The 14757-nt window shown below is 39.9% G+C and overlaps 1 protein-coding gene across 2 annotated transcripts; it reads left to right on the top strand.

Moving 5' to 3' along the window:
• The first annotated feature begins 4077 nt into the window (after positions 1 to 4077).
• LOC124857880 (solute carrier family 22 member 13-like) lies at positions 4078 to 14564 on the top strand. Of its 2 annotated transcripts, XM_047349440.1 has the most exons (11): positions 4078 to 4220; positions 6542 to 6610; positions 6698 to 6955; positions 7653 to 7756; positions 8654 to 8802; positions 9062 to 9233; positions 10896 to 11117; positions 11200 to 11414; positions 11507 to 11615; positions 13571 to 13765; positions 13855 to 14564. In XM_047349440.1, the coding sequence occupies exons 1-11, from the start codon at positions 4161 to 4163 to the stop codon at positions 13916 to 13918; spliced, it is 1617 nt and encodes a 538-aa protein (XP_047205396.1). In that variant the 5' UTR covers positions 4078 to 4160; the 3' UTR covers positions 13919 to 14564. The 2 variants fall into 2 exon arrangements, with proteins under 2 accessions (XP_047205396.1, XP_047205395.1); XM_047349439.1 differs by having other exon boundaries at positions 6542 to 6955.
• The last annotated feature ends 193 nt before the right edge of the window (positions 14565 to 14757 follow it).

Genomic DNA, 14757 nt, shown 5'->3' with positions numbered 1-14757 from the left:
ACATATACAAGTCCTGCACAGTGGTCAGAGGGATTTTAAGCCATTCTTCTTGCAGGATAGTGGCCAGGTCACTACGTGATACTGGTGGAGGAAAACGTTTCCTGACTCGCTCCTCCAAAACACCCCAAAGTGGCTCAATAATATTTAGATCTGGTGACTGTGCAGGCCATGGGAGATGTTCAACTTCATGTTCATCAAACCAATCTTTCACCAGTCTTGCTGTGTGTATTGGTGCATTGTCATCCTGATACACGGCACCGCCTTCAGGATACAATGTTTGAACCATTGGATGCACTTGGTCCTCAAGAATGGTTTGGTAGTCCTTGGCAGTGCCCATCTAGCACAAGTATTGGGCCAAGGGAATGCCATGATATGGCAGCCCAAACCATCACTGATCCACCCCCATGCTTCACTCTGGGCATGCAACAGTCTGGGTGGTACGCTTCTTTGGGGCTTCTCCACACCGTAATTCTCCCGGATGTGGGGAAAACAGTAAAGGTGGACTCATCACAGAAAAATACATGTTTCACATTGTCCACAGCCCAAGATTTGCGCTCCTTGCACCATTGAAACCGACGTTTGGCATTGGCATGAGTGACCAAAGGTTTGGCTATAGCAGCCCGGCTGTGTATATTGACCCTGTGGAACTCCCGACGGACAGTTCTGGTGGAAACAGGAGAGTTGAGGTGCACATTTAATTCTGCCGTGACTTGGGCAGCCGTGGTTTTGTTTTTTGGATACAATCCAGGTTAGCACCCGAACATCCCTTTCAGACAGCTTCTTCTTGCGTCCACAGTTAATCCTGTTGGATGTGGTTCGTCCTTCTTGGTGGTAAGCTGACATTACCCTGGATACCGTGGCTCTTGATACATTACAAAGACTTGCTGTCTTGGTCACAGATGCGCCAGCAAGACGTGCACCAACAATTTGTCCTCTTTTGAACTCTGGTATGTCACCCATAATGTTGTGTGCATTTCAATATTTTGAGCAAAACTGTGCTCTTACCCTGTTAATTGAACCTTCACACTCTGCTCTTACTGGTGCAATGTGCCATCAATGAAGACTGGCTACCAGGCTGGTCCAATTTAGCCATGAAACCTCCCACACTAAAATGACAGGTGTTTCAGTCTCATTGTCCAACCCCTGTATAATATTATGTGAATTGAGTTACTCAAATACATTTATTTTTCAATAATATTCTAACTTATTGAATACAACTGTAAAATCGGATAATACGTATTGCAGTTATGTGTGATATTGATGTATCCCGCTGTTTCCATAGCGGTATATTTGCTGTAGATTTTGCAGCACTTTCTGTAAGAATTATGATTCTTGATTAATTAAAATTTATCAAAAATCATAATTAAAAATCATAATTCAGGAAAATAATTTCTTAACCAAAAATCATTACTTACGAATAGAAATCAGAGATGTCCTCTGGTGTTGTGATTATGGGCTCAAAGCTCTTCAATAATGACAATTAGCTATTCATCATTAATAATTGATAAATTATTAACCAAGACCACAAACTGTCACTGTTTATTCAACCACTTCACCGAAGATGGGGGAACTTCGACCTTGTTTTGACAGATAAATCACTCTTGCACAAAATAAACACAAACACTTCTCTTAATTAAATACAGTACATGAAGATTTATTGAAGCCAAATAATTCTGATATACCATTATTCTGGTCCATAAACCTTCACCTAACTAAAAAGCACTATTCTACACAAAGGGGATAAAAATGACTACCTAACAATAATAATAAAATAAAAATATATGCGCATTGAGTGTCTATGAAGATCAAACCAGCAGTTTTATGGAGAAAATGTGTAATTTGGGTTAAATGGAAAGAGAAGTCCTCCTGGTGTGCTGATGTCTCGATTGCAGCGATCAGCTGTTAAAACGGTGGAGCCACGCCCCTTTAGTCATACAGCTGATTGCCCCAAATCTCGAACAAAGAGTCATAAAACTCTGAGGCGGGAACTCAGTGGAAAAACTCCAGTGATAAAACTGGAACAAAGCAGTGGTCAGGCGAGGCCCAGACCGCAGTTGCTTTGAATGAAGAACTTTTAAAAGTCCAACTTCTAACTCCTGGCTGATTTGGGATCAGCCGGACAAAACATGAACACGTACGATTCAGCAGCGCTTGTACAGCAAATCAAAACACAGCTCAGCATAAAACACTTCAATCAGTATTGCATGCAACAAGTTAATACCTTAGATTAACTACTGGTGATTCTAAATCACCTTAACTATGCCTTATCCTGCCCAGACTTCTAAATGCACCTATCCAATTTAATATAAAAAGAACGAAATTACTTTGACGTTGAATTCTCCTCTCCACCGGTTGGGTCAGGTCTGAAGAACAACGAGAGGGGGGGCACCACGCGTCCGTGATCACCTCAAGGAAAAAAAAACGGTAAACTTCTCATCTGTCCAGGAGGGGAAAATATGAAGAACCGTTAGTCAACTGAATCAACAAGGAGGAAACTCATCTCCTTGGAAATAAAACCTCTGTGGGTTTTCACCTGCGCCGGTTGTCGGTGTGGTCTTTGATTGGTATATGAATCTTCCGACCTTCTTGTATCAGACAGATTTCCAGCTTTCAAGCTCTTCCGGGAATGGCCTTGTGGAGCAAAAGTTCGCCTGCGAGCTTTTATCTCTCGAGATATGCGCCTCCGTTGCGTCGTCCCATGAGACACGCGGGAAATGGCAACAAAACTTTATTTCCTGACGTCCCGGGTGACGTCAGAGCAGCGATGTCTGTTGAGCTGCACATGTTCAACTCTGCGACCAAAATGGATGACTCCAACATCCTACCTAGGTTCGAAGGGTGTGATTAATTGCAGTCTTTGCAGCTACCGGGTCCATCCATCATAGGAGCTGAAACTCAATGATCCATGATCCATGAAGAAGCAAAAATAAAAAACAAAAATACTGTCCCTGTGTTCCTCTTGGCTGGAACAGGAGTTCACAGTTCAGTTCGCTTCTCAAAGGCCTATGACTGGGCAGGACTAAACTCTGACTAACTCATACCTGTCCATGTCATTCAATGAGAAAAATACAAAAACAATACATTCACATCATCATCACATTCTTTTGGTCATCAGCTTTGGTAACCCCGAGACAAAGTGAAACAACAATAGAAGGAAACAAACAAAACAAAAAAAATAAGATAACCAAATAATGGGGTCATAACTTAATCGTCCAATTCCAGTCAGGCACGGGAATCACCCTGTGGCATTGGCATAAGGCGCTATGAACCATGGGGAAATAAATGTGAAGGAGTCAATCCTGGTTTGTAACAGACTATGCACTGTGTTATCTTAACAAAAACCAACATTTAACATGAGTTTAGGTTTAAACACATTAGCTCCTTTAAATAATGATGTGGTGGACTTAGGATTTTCTCTACTAAGTTCAGCAGAACTTGGCCAGTAGGTTGACCGATTGGCTGGGATGGTTGAAAACTGGCAGCAGGTTAAGCATCCTTGGATGATCCGGATTATTGCTTTGTAAGTTTATCCAGTAATTTATTGCTAACTGTTTCCTTCTTAGATCTAATGGCATCTCTCCCATCTCTACCTGAAGTGCTGCTATTGGACTGGTTCTGATTGCTCCTGTACAAATTCTTAAAGCTTGATGTTGTATATTGTCTAATTTTATAAGATGAGTGTTTGCTGCTGATCCATAAATTATACTTCCATAATCAATATTTGATCTAATTAATCCTGTATAAATTCTTTTTAATGATGTTCGATCTGCTCCCCAATCAATACCAGTCATACATCTCATAATGTTTCATATTTTTTTGCATTTATCTATGATTCTTTCTATATGTACTTTCCATATAATTTTTTCATCAAACCATATACCTAAAAAATTTATATTTTTTACTTGTTCTAAAACTTGATTGTATAATTTTAGTTTTATATTTTCTCTTTTCCTTTTCTGTGTAAACACCATTACTTTTGTTTTTTCTACTGAGAATTTAAATCCCCATTGATTTGCCCCCTGCCACAGTCAGCCCATAATCAGCTTCATCTGGTCCACCTGTTTAATGCCAATCAGTTTTTTCTGTTTGCACCCGCGCTATGCTCTCATTTACTCTGCTATTCTGTCTACTCTTGGTGGATACATACTGTTTACAGTGTCATGACATGCGAACCCAAGCTTGGTCATGTTTATGTCTGCTTCTCCTACCTCCTGCCTGCAGTGAGTTTTGCTTTTTATTAAACTTTTTACTCTCCTGGGCTGTTTCTGCTTGCCTGTCTGCATACTGGGGTGCACTTATGACAACTTACACTAGGTATTATACATGTATGTTGGAACAGGGGAAATGTACTTCCAGTTTTAACATGAACTGTTAAAACTGGAACTGTTTGTGTGTGTGTTTAGTGCATTTTTGGCTAAAACATGCTTGGTCATTCAGTGAAGCAAATGGGTGGTTAGAGTAGCCAGAAATTATACTCAAGTAAATGTAACTTTAGTTCAACTAAAAGTAAAAAGTACGGAGCAGTAAACCTACTCCTAAAAATATTTTCTTTTCAAAAAGTTACTTAAATAAATGTAACTAATTAAATGTGCCTAGTTGCTACTCACCTCTGGTGGCTCGTATGCTGCAATGTGGAACATTTTTCATAAAGTCAGGCAGAGCAACTATTTGATAGTAAAGTAATGCTGTGTTAAAATTGGCAACAATACTGGTTGCTTGAATCACTGCCTACCTGCAAGAAGATACAGGAAACAATAACATAATGATTCTTCCATTTTATTGGAATCCATTTTTAAGTATGTTTCTTATGAATAACTTCAGCCCCTTTTACTCAGATATCCCTAAATATATTCACCGCAACCTAAAACACTTTACTGGTAAATAGAGTCCAGCTGTAATTGAATCTCGTTTTTAATGCAACTGTTCTGTGAAGGCCTCAGAGGTTTGTTGAGGAACCATTATTATCAAACAGCATCATAATGTCCAAGGTACAAAGCAGATGGGTCAGGGACAATGTTGTGGAGAGGTTTAAAGTAGGGTTAGGTTATAAAACAATATCCCAAGCTTTTGTAATCTCACAGAGCTCTCACTGTCCATCTATCGTCCAAAAATGAAAAGAGTATGGCACAACTGCAGACCTAGCAAGACATGGCCGGAAGAAACATTGCAGGAAGAAAGAGAATTAAACCAAAAAGTAGCCGAGAAACCAATGGTAACTCTGGAGGAGCTGCTGAGATACAATGACCAGAGGGGAAAATCTGTTGATAGGACCGCTATTGGTCATAATGTTTTATCCAAAGCGACTTACAAAGGAGGACATAACAATGCAGTTAATATTGGAGCTAACAATAAACTACTAGTGGGATTGTGGAATGACACATAAGAGTCTGGATTCTCTTTCATGTGGTGTAGGCCCTACTAGCCAACAATCCTAATCTCATAAATCTGGTCTTTATTTAAAAGCAGTAAAAAGAAATCAATGCCGAAAAAAGTCCTACCTACGGTTTGCAACAAACCATGTAGAGGAGGTCAGATTAGACCAAAACTGAACTTTTTGGCCCACTTGCAAAATACCATTTGTGGTGGAGAGCTCAACATCCTAAAACCACCATCCATACCATGAAGCACGGTAGAGGCCGCATAATGCTGGGGGGATTCTTTTCTTCTGCAGGGACAAAGAGCCTACTCAGAATCAATGGGAAGATGGATGGAGCTAAAAACACCTTAACCCTGGAAGAAAACCTATTACTGGCTGCAAAATATGAAACTGAGACAGAAGTTGACATTTCAGCAGGACAGCAACTCTTAAACATATGGCCACCGCTACAGTGGAATGGTTCAGATCAAACCATATTCATGTCTTCAAGTGGCCCAGTCAAAATCAAAGTCAAGAATTATTTTGTCTGGCATTGCTTATTTGATGACAAATGGAGGATCCTGTAACGTGTGCTCTGTTCTCTGTTGTTGCAATGTTCACCTTTGACAGCAAGAATGTGTTCAACTGGAGAAACTTTGTTGGTCTCTTTATAGACCAAATACAAATGTTGAGTATGTCCTCTTCAACCTGCAACATTCTCCTTATTTCAGTCCGGTCATATGTTGGATAAAGGTAACTCCGCTTTTCTGAAACTTGTTCCTGCAGTTATAATAAGAAAAGACTGAAGATTTTTGCATTTTTCTTTATCTCAGACAACGTAGTTGGATGGTTGGAAATGTGTCGTTTATATTAGCTGTGGATTTCATGGTACCAGTTGGATTGGCTGTGTTAGTACAGCTCTGAAGACATTTTTACTCTTGTTTTATTTGCTTCATTCAGCTATATTTTATTTGAACTCCATTTTGACTGTATTGCTTATAGAGGAGTAATTTCTTCAACACCTGTGTCATTAGTCTTTCTAATAGTGGCTGTGGAATATGAGATTTCAGTTATAAGAACAAAGGACATACCATGACTTCTTTCGCTTATCTTAATTGTGCTTGGTTAACTATTAAGTGTGCTGATTATAGAGTTGTAGCTTGACTGTCTCTACATTTGCTTTAGATCCTTGAGGAGCTGCTGGTATCTGAGCCACATGCCAAGATGAGCAGCTTTGGACAGGTCCTGAAGGAGGTCAGGGAGTTTGGCTTGTTTCAGAAAAGCTTACTTGTTGCATTATGCATACCCAGCATTTTCCCAGCTTTCGATGTGACCAGCCAGGTGTTTACTGGAATGAGCTTCCCGCATCACTGTAACACTGACTGGATCTTGGAGGGAGGATCAAACCTGACAAAAGAGAAACAAAGAAATCTCACCATCCCAATGGACAAGGATGGAAGATTTGAAAAGTGTAAAATGTTCACCCCTGTGGATCTGGATTTGGAACTGATTGAAGAGCTCGGTCTTAACAGCACAACAGGATGCATCAGTGGCTGGGACTATGAGGTCCAACATGGTGTTTCTAACATCGTGACTGAGGTAAAAAAGAAAAATATACATTATTGATTTTTATTTGAAGCCAGATTCATATATACTGTTTTAAAAAGAAACCAAGTTTTTTTTCATCTTCACAAAACCAGACAAAGATTTATTTAGTTGAGTTAGGATTACCAAGGGTCAGATCCGAGAGATTAATGTGTTTTGGAGCGAAATGCACGTATCATCCCATGTCTAAAGCTGACAGGAGAGGGTCACTATCTATAACAGACGTGTCCAAAGTGAGGCCTGGGGGCCCTTCGAAGGGTTTTTCTGGCTTCCTTTTGTAATTCTGTGAGGGTAAACATTTGATTCATGAGCACAGGTATTTAATGCAGAAGGGCCCTTTTTGTCTTTTATTTAATTTAATACCATGTTGGACCACCTTATTTACATCAAAAGGCCAAAAAAGAAAAAGGAAAAAGTCATTACTTCAAAGTAGCACAAAAACATAGATGATAGTTTGCAAACACACACAGGGAGGAAACCTTAATTATTGAAGACACGAGGAAAACCAAAAGAGTTTGGCCATGAGAGCCATAAAAGGCAATCTTTTCTCACATTTTTTTTTATGGTTTATGCAAACGTCTGGATTAAACAGTATGTCTGTATTTCCGCCGCATACTTTGGTGATAATTCATGTCTATTTTGTTATAAAATATTTATATCTCTTCTCTGTAATGATTGCTCCTGTTTACAGTTTAATCTAGTTTGTGACAAAAGTGGTTTAATTGAGGCGTCACAGTCCCTCTACATGGCAGGTGTTCTGGTCGGATCAGTGGTGTTTGGGGCGATTTCTGACAGGTATTACTTTTCCTTTAACTTCAACAGATTGCTACCTGTCCTGTTGTTTATGCAGGCTTTACACATTTAAAGTGCACTGATCCAAAGCAAGTTAAAGTGATTTCTTTAACAAGCTTAAGAAGAGTGCTGAATTTCAGTCATTATCTCACCTGTTAGAGACCGCTCTCTGAACATCTGCATTAACTTTAGATTAGATAAGCAGAGCAAAGCTCATATTGGAGAAATTACCTGTACAAAAACTTCAAATTCTTGCCATCATTACTTTTGACTTAAATAGCTGCTAACTAAGAACTCTATGGCCATTCATCCTAAAGACCATATCGAGTCAACAGCCATTAAAACTGTGTTAAATGGCCAACTGAAGAAATTACAGCTACTTTATTGATTTACACTTTATAATAATTTTTTAAAGACTGTTACAGTGTTCGTGTTTTATTTGACATGTAACATATACAGTATTCACCATTTCCTCTACATGTCATTACTTCTCCATGTTATACTGTGAAATTCTCAGGATTGTTAGTGTCTTAATTCAGATTTGGCCTTGAACTCCTTTTAAAATAACTGTTAGCTCAACTCTCCAGTGAAACCATGCACTGTTTTTTGAACTGAGATTGCTGGGAGGGCAATCTGCTGTTATATAATACTGACTGCTGTGAACCACTAAACAAACACACACACACACACACACACACACACAGATAAAAGTAAACATGTTTATTTATTTAAAATAAAATAGTTACTGTTGTCTTTAAATTACCGTAAATAATATTTATACGAACGAATAACAGAATGCACATTTGTAATAGTATATAACGGAGCAATGAATTAAGATGAATGTCAAGCACAAGTTAAATATTTAAGAAGGTTTTTTAAATCTAACTCTCATCTCCACAGGTTTGGCAGAAGATTTGGGGTCCTTCTTTCAGTTTTCATCCTGCTGTTGTTCGGTGTCAGCACAGCTTTCTCGCCAAACATCTACGTTTATATGATTCTCAAGTTTTTAAGTGGAACTGGTGTCATTATCATGAACACATTTGTGATGGGTAGGGTCACTGTTTTATTTCTCATTTATTTTTATGAATAATATCAGAAGCAGCACGAATGGCAAGTTTTCTACTTTTTTCATGGTATTTTCGATGGTTTGCAATAACCTCATAAAAAATGGTTCATGTAAAAAATTTTTTTAATAAGTTAAGTTTGTAAGTTATGACATTAAATGGAGAAAATATCTAAAATGTTAGCCTCAAATTTAACATCAAATTGATGTTAAACACTTTTATTCACTTCTAATCTGTTTTTCAGTGGTGGAATGGACCGATCCTTCTAAATCTGCTCTCTGCACAATGTCTATCATGAGCTTCTTTTCACTTGGACAGATGATTTTGCCTGCGATTGCTTATTTGACAGCAAACTGGAGGATCCTACAACTAGTGCTCTTCACCCCCCTTGTCATTGTCCTGTTGACCATGTTCTGGTCAGCAAATAGTTTTTTCTTTAAAAGCATAAATACACTGCTCAAAAAAATAAAGGGAACACTTAAACAACACAATATAACTCCAAGTAGATCAAACGTCTGTGAAATCAAACTGTCCACTTAGGAAGCAACACTGATTGACAATCAGTTTCACATCCTGTTGTTCAAATGGAATAGACAACAGGGGGAAATCTTTGGTGATTAGCAAGACACACAATAAAGGAGTGGTTCTGCAGGTGGGGACCACAGACCACTTCTCAGTACCTATGCTTTCTGGCTGATGTTTTGGTCGCTTTTGAATGTTGGTGCTGCTTTCACACTCGTGGTAGCATGAGACGGACTCTACAACCCACACAAGTGGCTCAGGTAGTGCAGCTCATCCAGGATGGCACATCAATGCGAGCTGTGGCAAGAAAGTTTGCTGTGTCTGTCAGCGTAGTGTCCAGAGCCTGGAGGCGCTACCAGGAGACAGGCCAGTACACCAGGAGACATGGAGGAGGCCGTAGGAGGGCAACAACCCAGCAGCAGGACTGCTACCTCCGCCTTTGTGCAAGGAGGAACAGGAGGAGCACTGCCAGAGCCCTGCAAAATGACCTCCAGCAGGCCACAAATGTGCATGTGTCTGCACACACGGTTAGAAACCAACTCCATGAGGATGGTATGAGGGCCTGATGTCCACAAATGGGGGTTGTGCTCACAGCCCAACACCGTGCAGAACGCTTGGCATTTGCCAGAGAACACCAGGATTGGCAAATTTGTCACTAGCACCCTGTGCTCTTAACAGATGAAAGCAGGTTCACACTGAGCACATGTGACAGACGTGACAGAGTCTGGAGACACCGTGGAGAGCGATCTGCTGCCTGCAACATCCTTCAGCACGACCAGTTTGGTAGTGGGTCAGCGATGGTGTTGGGTGGCATTTCTTTGAAGGGCCGCAGGGCCCTCCATGTACTCGCCAGAGGTAGCCTGACTGTCATTAGGTACCGAGATGAGATCCTCAGACCCCTTGTGAGACCATATGCTGGTGCGGTTGGCCCTGGGTTCCTCCTAATGCAGGACAATGCTAGACCTCATGTTCCTGGAGTGTGTCAGCAGTTCCTGCAAGATGAAGACACTGAAGTTATGGACTGGCCCACACGTTCCCCAGACCTGAATCCGGTTGAGCACATCTGGGACATCATGTCTCGCTCCATCCACCAACGTCACGTTGCACCACAGACTGTCCAGGAGTTGGCGGATGCTTTAGTCCAGGTCTGGGAGGAGATCCCTCAGGAGACCATCCTCCGTCTCATCAGGTGCCCGGGTGTTGTAGGGAGGTCATACAGACACATGGAGGCCACACACAATACTGAGCCTCATTTTGACTTGTTTTAAGAACATTACATCAAAGTTGGATCAGCCTGTAGTGTTTTTCCACTTTAATTTTGTGTGTGACTCCAAATCCAGGCCTCCATTGGTTAATACATTTGATTTCCATTGATGATTTTTGTGTGATTTTTGTTGTCAGCACATTCAACTTTGTACAGAACAAAGTATTCAATGAGAATATTTCATTCATTCAGATCTAGGATGTGTTATTCGAGTGTTCCCTTTATTTTTTTGAGCAGTGTATATAATTCCCTAAAAGTCTTTTAGGTTTAAATTTGAACGTTTATTTTTCAGTTTTCTCCCAGAGTCAGCACGGTGGCTCATGTCTCAAGGCAGGAAGGAGGAGGCTCTGAAGGAGCTCCAACGGGCTGCCAAAGTTAACAAAAGGAGTGTACCAGGAGATCTGCTAGAGAAGGTCCTCATCAATGTGGAAACTTCTCCAAATAGAAAGAACATGATGGACATCTTTCGAGTCTCCTACTTGAGAAAACTCACGCTAATCATGGCCTTTAACTGGTGGGTTCTTTCGAAATATTGTCCATCTCTCTGTAAACGCTACCATACAAACATGTAAACTAAAAGATGCATCTGATTCCAGGTTTGCAGCAACTTTTCTGTTCTATGGACTGAGCCTAAATATTGGGAGTTTCGGCCTAAATATCTACCTCACCCAGCTCATCTTTGGCTTCATTGAAATTCCTGCGAACTTTGCTGGCTTGACTCTGATTCAGCGCTTTGGGAGGAGAATTTGTGAAGCAGGTTTCCTTGTCTTTGGTGGGGCCTCTTGTTTGGTGGCCATTGCTGTCCCAAAAGGTAGCTTCAAAGTTTTGTGCAAGCGTATATGGTTTTGTTTTAAAGTATAAACCCCTTTTACACCTCTGCATTTTAATTTCGGTACCAATCAGATCTTCCAGCAGTGGTGACTGTCATAGCGATGCTGGGAAAATTTGCTGCTACAGCTGCCTGCAGTACAGCCCATGTTTATACAGCTGAATTATACCCTACTGATTTAAGGTAATGTTCTTTCTTCTGCCTTCTCTCCACAATCTAGAATAATCTTACCCTAGAAATTATCTGTCTAAAGTACCAACTATTAGAAATTATAAACGCCTTTTCAGTGGCATCTTGAACTGAAATAAACCAGTTCAACTTAAGCCATTTCTGCTCTGAGGTTGATAGTAAATGGAAGGTGTGACAAGTCTTTTGAATACAATTATGTTAAGACACTGATTAAAGCTAAAGGTATACGAGGACAGTGGTGAAGCCTACCTATCTACCTAATTTGACCCCAGCTCCCAACGCTATACATCCATATACACCAAGTAAGTTGCCATGGCAATGTAAATTCACCACAGTGATGAATGACCACTAAACAAAAATTATAAATCGATAAGATAAAACTCCAGCAGCATTCAGCTGGATGTCATAATTTCTGACCCAGTTCTGACCAGAATTTGTCCCTACAATGCTAAAAGGCATCAGCAATCCCATTTCTCCAACTAGCTGAATCTCCAGAAACATTTTTGGTAGTTGCCATGCACTGGTTGTGTAAAACATAGCAGCAGTGAATGGAATCAGGCATAGGCATTGTAGTAAAGTTTTGGATTTTCTTTCTCTAAAATACGATGAGATTTGCCTTTTCAGCTTGAACTGAATCAAAATGGACGTTAACCATTTAGTTCTGTGTGTATTTGTAGTAAACTAACTAGCCCAATGGTGTTGATTTACAAATGGCACCCAACAAAAATACACCCAAACAGATTGCTTAAAAATGTTTTTACACCTGGATTGAAGGGATGTTCATATAAACAAATTCTAAACAGCAAATTTCCTTTTTAAAAATGAACTTCATGAATTACTGTTGTTAGTGAAGATCAACAAATAACTGAGTTTTAATGATTGCTTTTCAGATGGAATAAAGTAAATAGTGTGGATCATTTCACAGTTGGAGACAGTGGTTTCATATGTTAAATAAAGACCAACTTGTCTGCTGGGTGCTCATAAACTTTGCCGTTTTGTATAATTGGCACTTTTTGTAGTGTCAGTGAACAAACAGTATGTAAAACAGTTCATACAACTGCATTGTCATTAGTGTTATCACATAAACTAAACCCAAGCTAATTACTTTCATTCTATAAATATGGATGCATTGTAAAGGTTATGTTTTCTGATGAAAATAAGCAAGATTGGAAACTATAAATTTGTGCTGTTGAGAAATCGAAGAAGAACCCTTTATCGGTCCAGTGGTAAAAGTACGACTGTAGGGAAAAGCCAAGTAAATAAAAGAGGGCCATTTTATGCTTTGTTATCTGTGGCTTTGATAACATCAAAGAACAGTTTTCAGAGTCATAAATATTAAGAGCTGTGCCAGAGCACTGTGACCTCCAGAGTCATCTGGGTGTTGTTCTCAAGCCTTTACCAATTAAAGCAATAACTTATTTTTAAAAATAACACAGCAAGACCGGTTTTAGGATTTTAAAGTTGCACTATATGAACTTCATGAATCAATTAATTGCGGTGTTCCAATCACCTCCATGGATGCAGGTGTGTAAAGTTTGGTGTGGAGAAACTTGACTGGCCTGCACAGTGTCCTGATCTAAGCCTTCTTGAAAACCTTTGGGATGAATTCCAGCAGAGGCTGCAGTTCTGGTTTTCTCATCTAACTATGAACACACTTGTGGAAGATGTTTACAGAATAGTTAAAGTTGTCAATGTTTGTTGTCCAGGTGAACGCTGAGGCTTTTACATTCCTCCACGACCTCCACTTCTCCCATGATGGAAATAGTGTTTGGCCTGTTCTTGTTTCTCTTAAAATCTACAATCATCTCCTTTGTTTAATTGACGTTCAAGATGATTATTTCTACACCATGCCACAAAGTGGTCCACCAGCTCCCTGTACTCAGCTTCTTGTCCATCTATACTGAGACAAGTTTTAAAATAATAAAGAAAGTTTTGTTCTTTTTTTCTAGGCAAAGCGGTGTAGGCTTAAACTCCATGTTTGCACGTTTGGCGGGAATCCTCTCACCACTGGTCAGGCTCTCGGAGGTCTACCACTATAGTGTTCCCATGGTGGTATATGGCATCATCCCAATGGCTGCTGGTGGTTTCTGTTTGCTGCTGCCTGAAACCCTCAATGTTGAGCTTCAGGAGATCACTGTAATCAAGTAAGTTGAATACTGCAACCGTTAATTTGATGAGCAGTTTAATTGCTACATTGAAAACAACCACTCCTATTTTTTTTTTTTTTTTATAGAAACACAATCAATGGACCACTGGGGGACCAATGTTGCACTGAAGGCACTGACAACAAATCATAAATGGTTCTTTCTTTCTCTTATTCTTCCAATCTATTAGCTCTCACTAGCTTCCCCATCCCTGCAGAAAAGCATGATGCTGGCATCATCATTTGTCACTCTGAGAATGATGCATTCAAGCAGATGTGCAGTGTTGGTGTTTCATCACACAGGTCTCTTTGCATGAAAGAGCTGCAGCAGCCAGTTCTATTTAGTTTTTTGCACCAAACTTTAAATATGTTTTATTTTCCAACAATGCCTTTTTTTTTGGAGGAGGGGGGGGGATGACTGTTGCCTTGTCCACCTCAGCTGCAGCCCTTTGCAGCTTCCCTGGAGGAACCATAGGCTTCCTGGCTATTTCTGACTAGTTTAGGTGGACATCCATGTCTTGGTTTGCATCTGTCCGATATTAACCGAACCCTGCTTTAAACGTATGCACAACTTTCTCACAGTCTGCTGTGTTCCTTGGTCTTCGTGCAGTTGTTTGTTCACTAATGTTCTCTAACAAACCTCTGAGGCCTCCACAGAACAACTTCATTTATACTGACATTAAATTGGTGGACTGTATTTACTGATTTAGTCAGTTTTATAAGCATTTGGTTGCATTGGACTTCATTTTAGGCGTTTCAGAGTAAAAGGGGTCTGAATAAAAATGTTGCACTTCTCTGAATTGCATTTGTAAAGATTTTTAAAAACGATGTATCACTTTCCTTCTATTTCATAAGTATGTGCTACTTTGTTTTTTTGTTTCAGAAAATCCCAATAAAAGACAAGTTTGTGACAAAATATATAAAACTCCAAGGTATACAAGTACTTTTGCAAGTGACTTTACATGCACTTGAAGTATTGGCAAATATAATAAA

This window comes from Girardinichthys multiradiatus, chromosome 21 (assembly GCF_021462225.1).
Source record: "Girardinichthys multiradiatus isolate DD_20200921_A chromosome 21, DD_fGirMul_XY1, whole genome shotgun sequence".
Lineage (NCBI taxonomy): Eukaryota > Metazoa > Chordata > Actinopteri > Cyprinodontiformes > Goodeidae > Girardinichthys > Girardinichthys multiradiatus.
Note: the sequence above shows the minus strand (reverse complement) of the source record. Positions and strands in the feature narration are given on the sequence as shown.

Excerpts from the sequence above, each read along its gene's own strand:
- LOC124857880 (XM_047349439.1), top strand. The coding sequence starts at position 4,161 with ATGACATGCGAACCCAAGCTTGGTCATGTTTATGTCTGCTTCTCCTAC. Across the intron at positions 4,221-6,541 it reads TCTCCTACCTCCTGCCTGCA|ATCCTTGAGGAGCTGCTGGT; the intron begins GTGAGTTTTGCT and ends CATTTGCTTTAG. Across the intron at positions 6,956-7,652 it reads TTTCTAACATCGTGACTGAG|TTTAATCTAGTTTGTGACAA; the intron begins GTAAAAAAGAAA and ends TCCTGTTTACAG.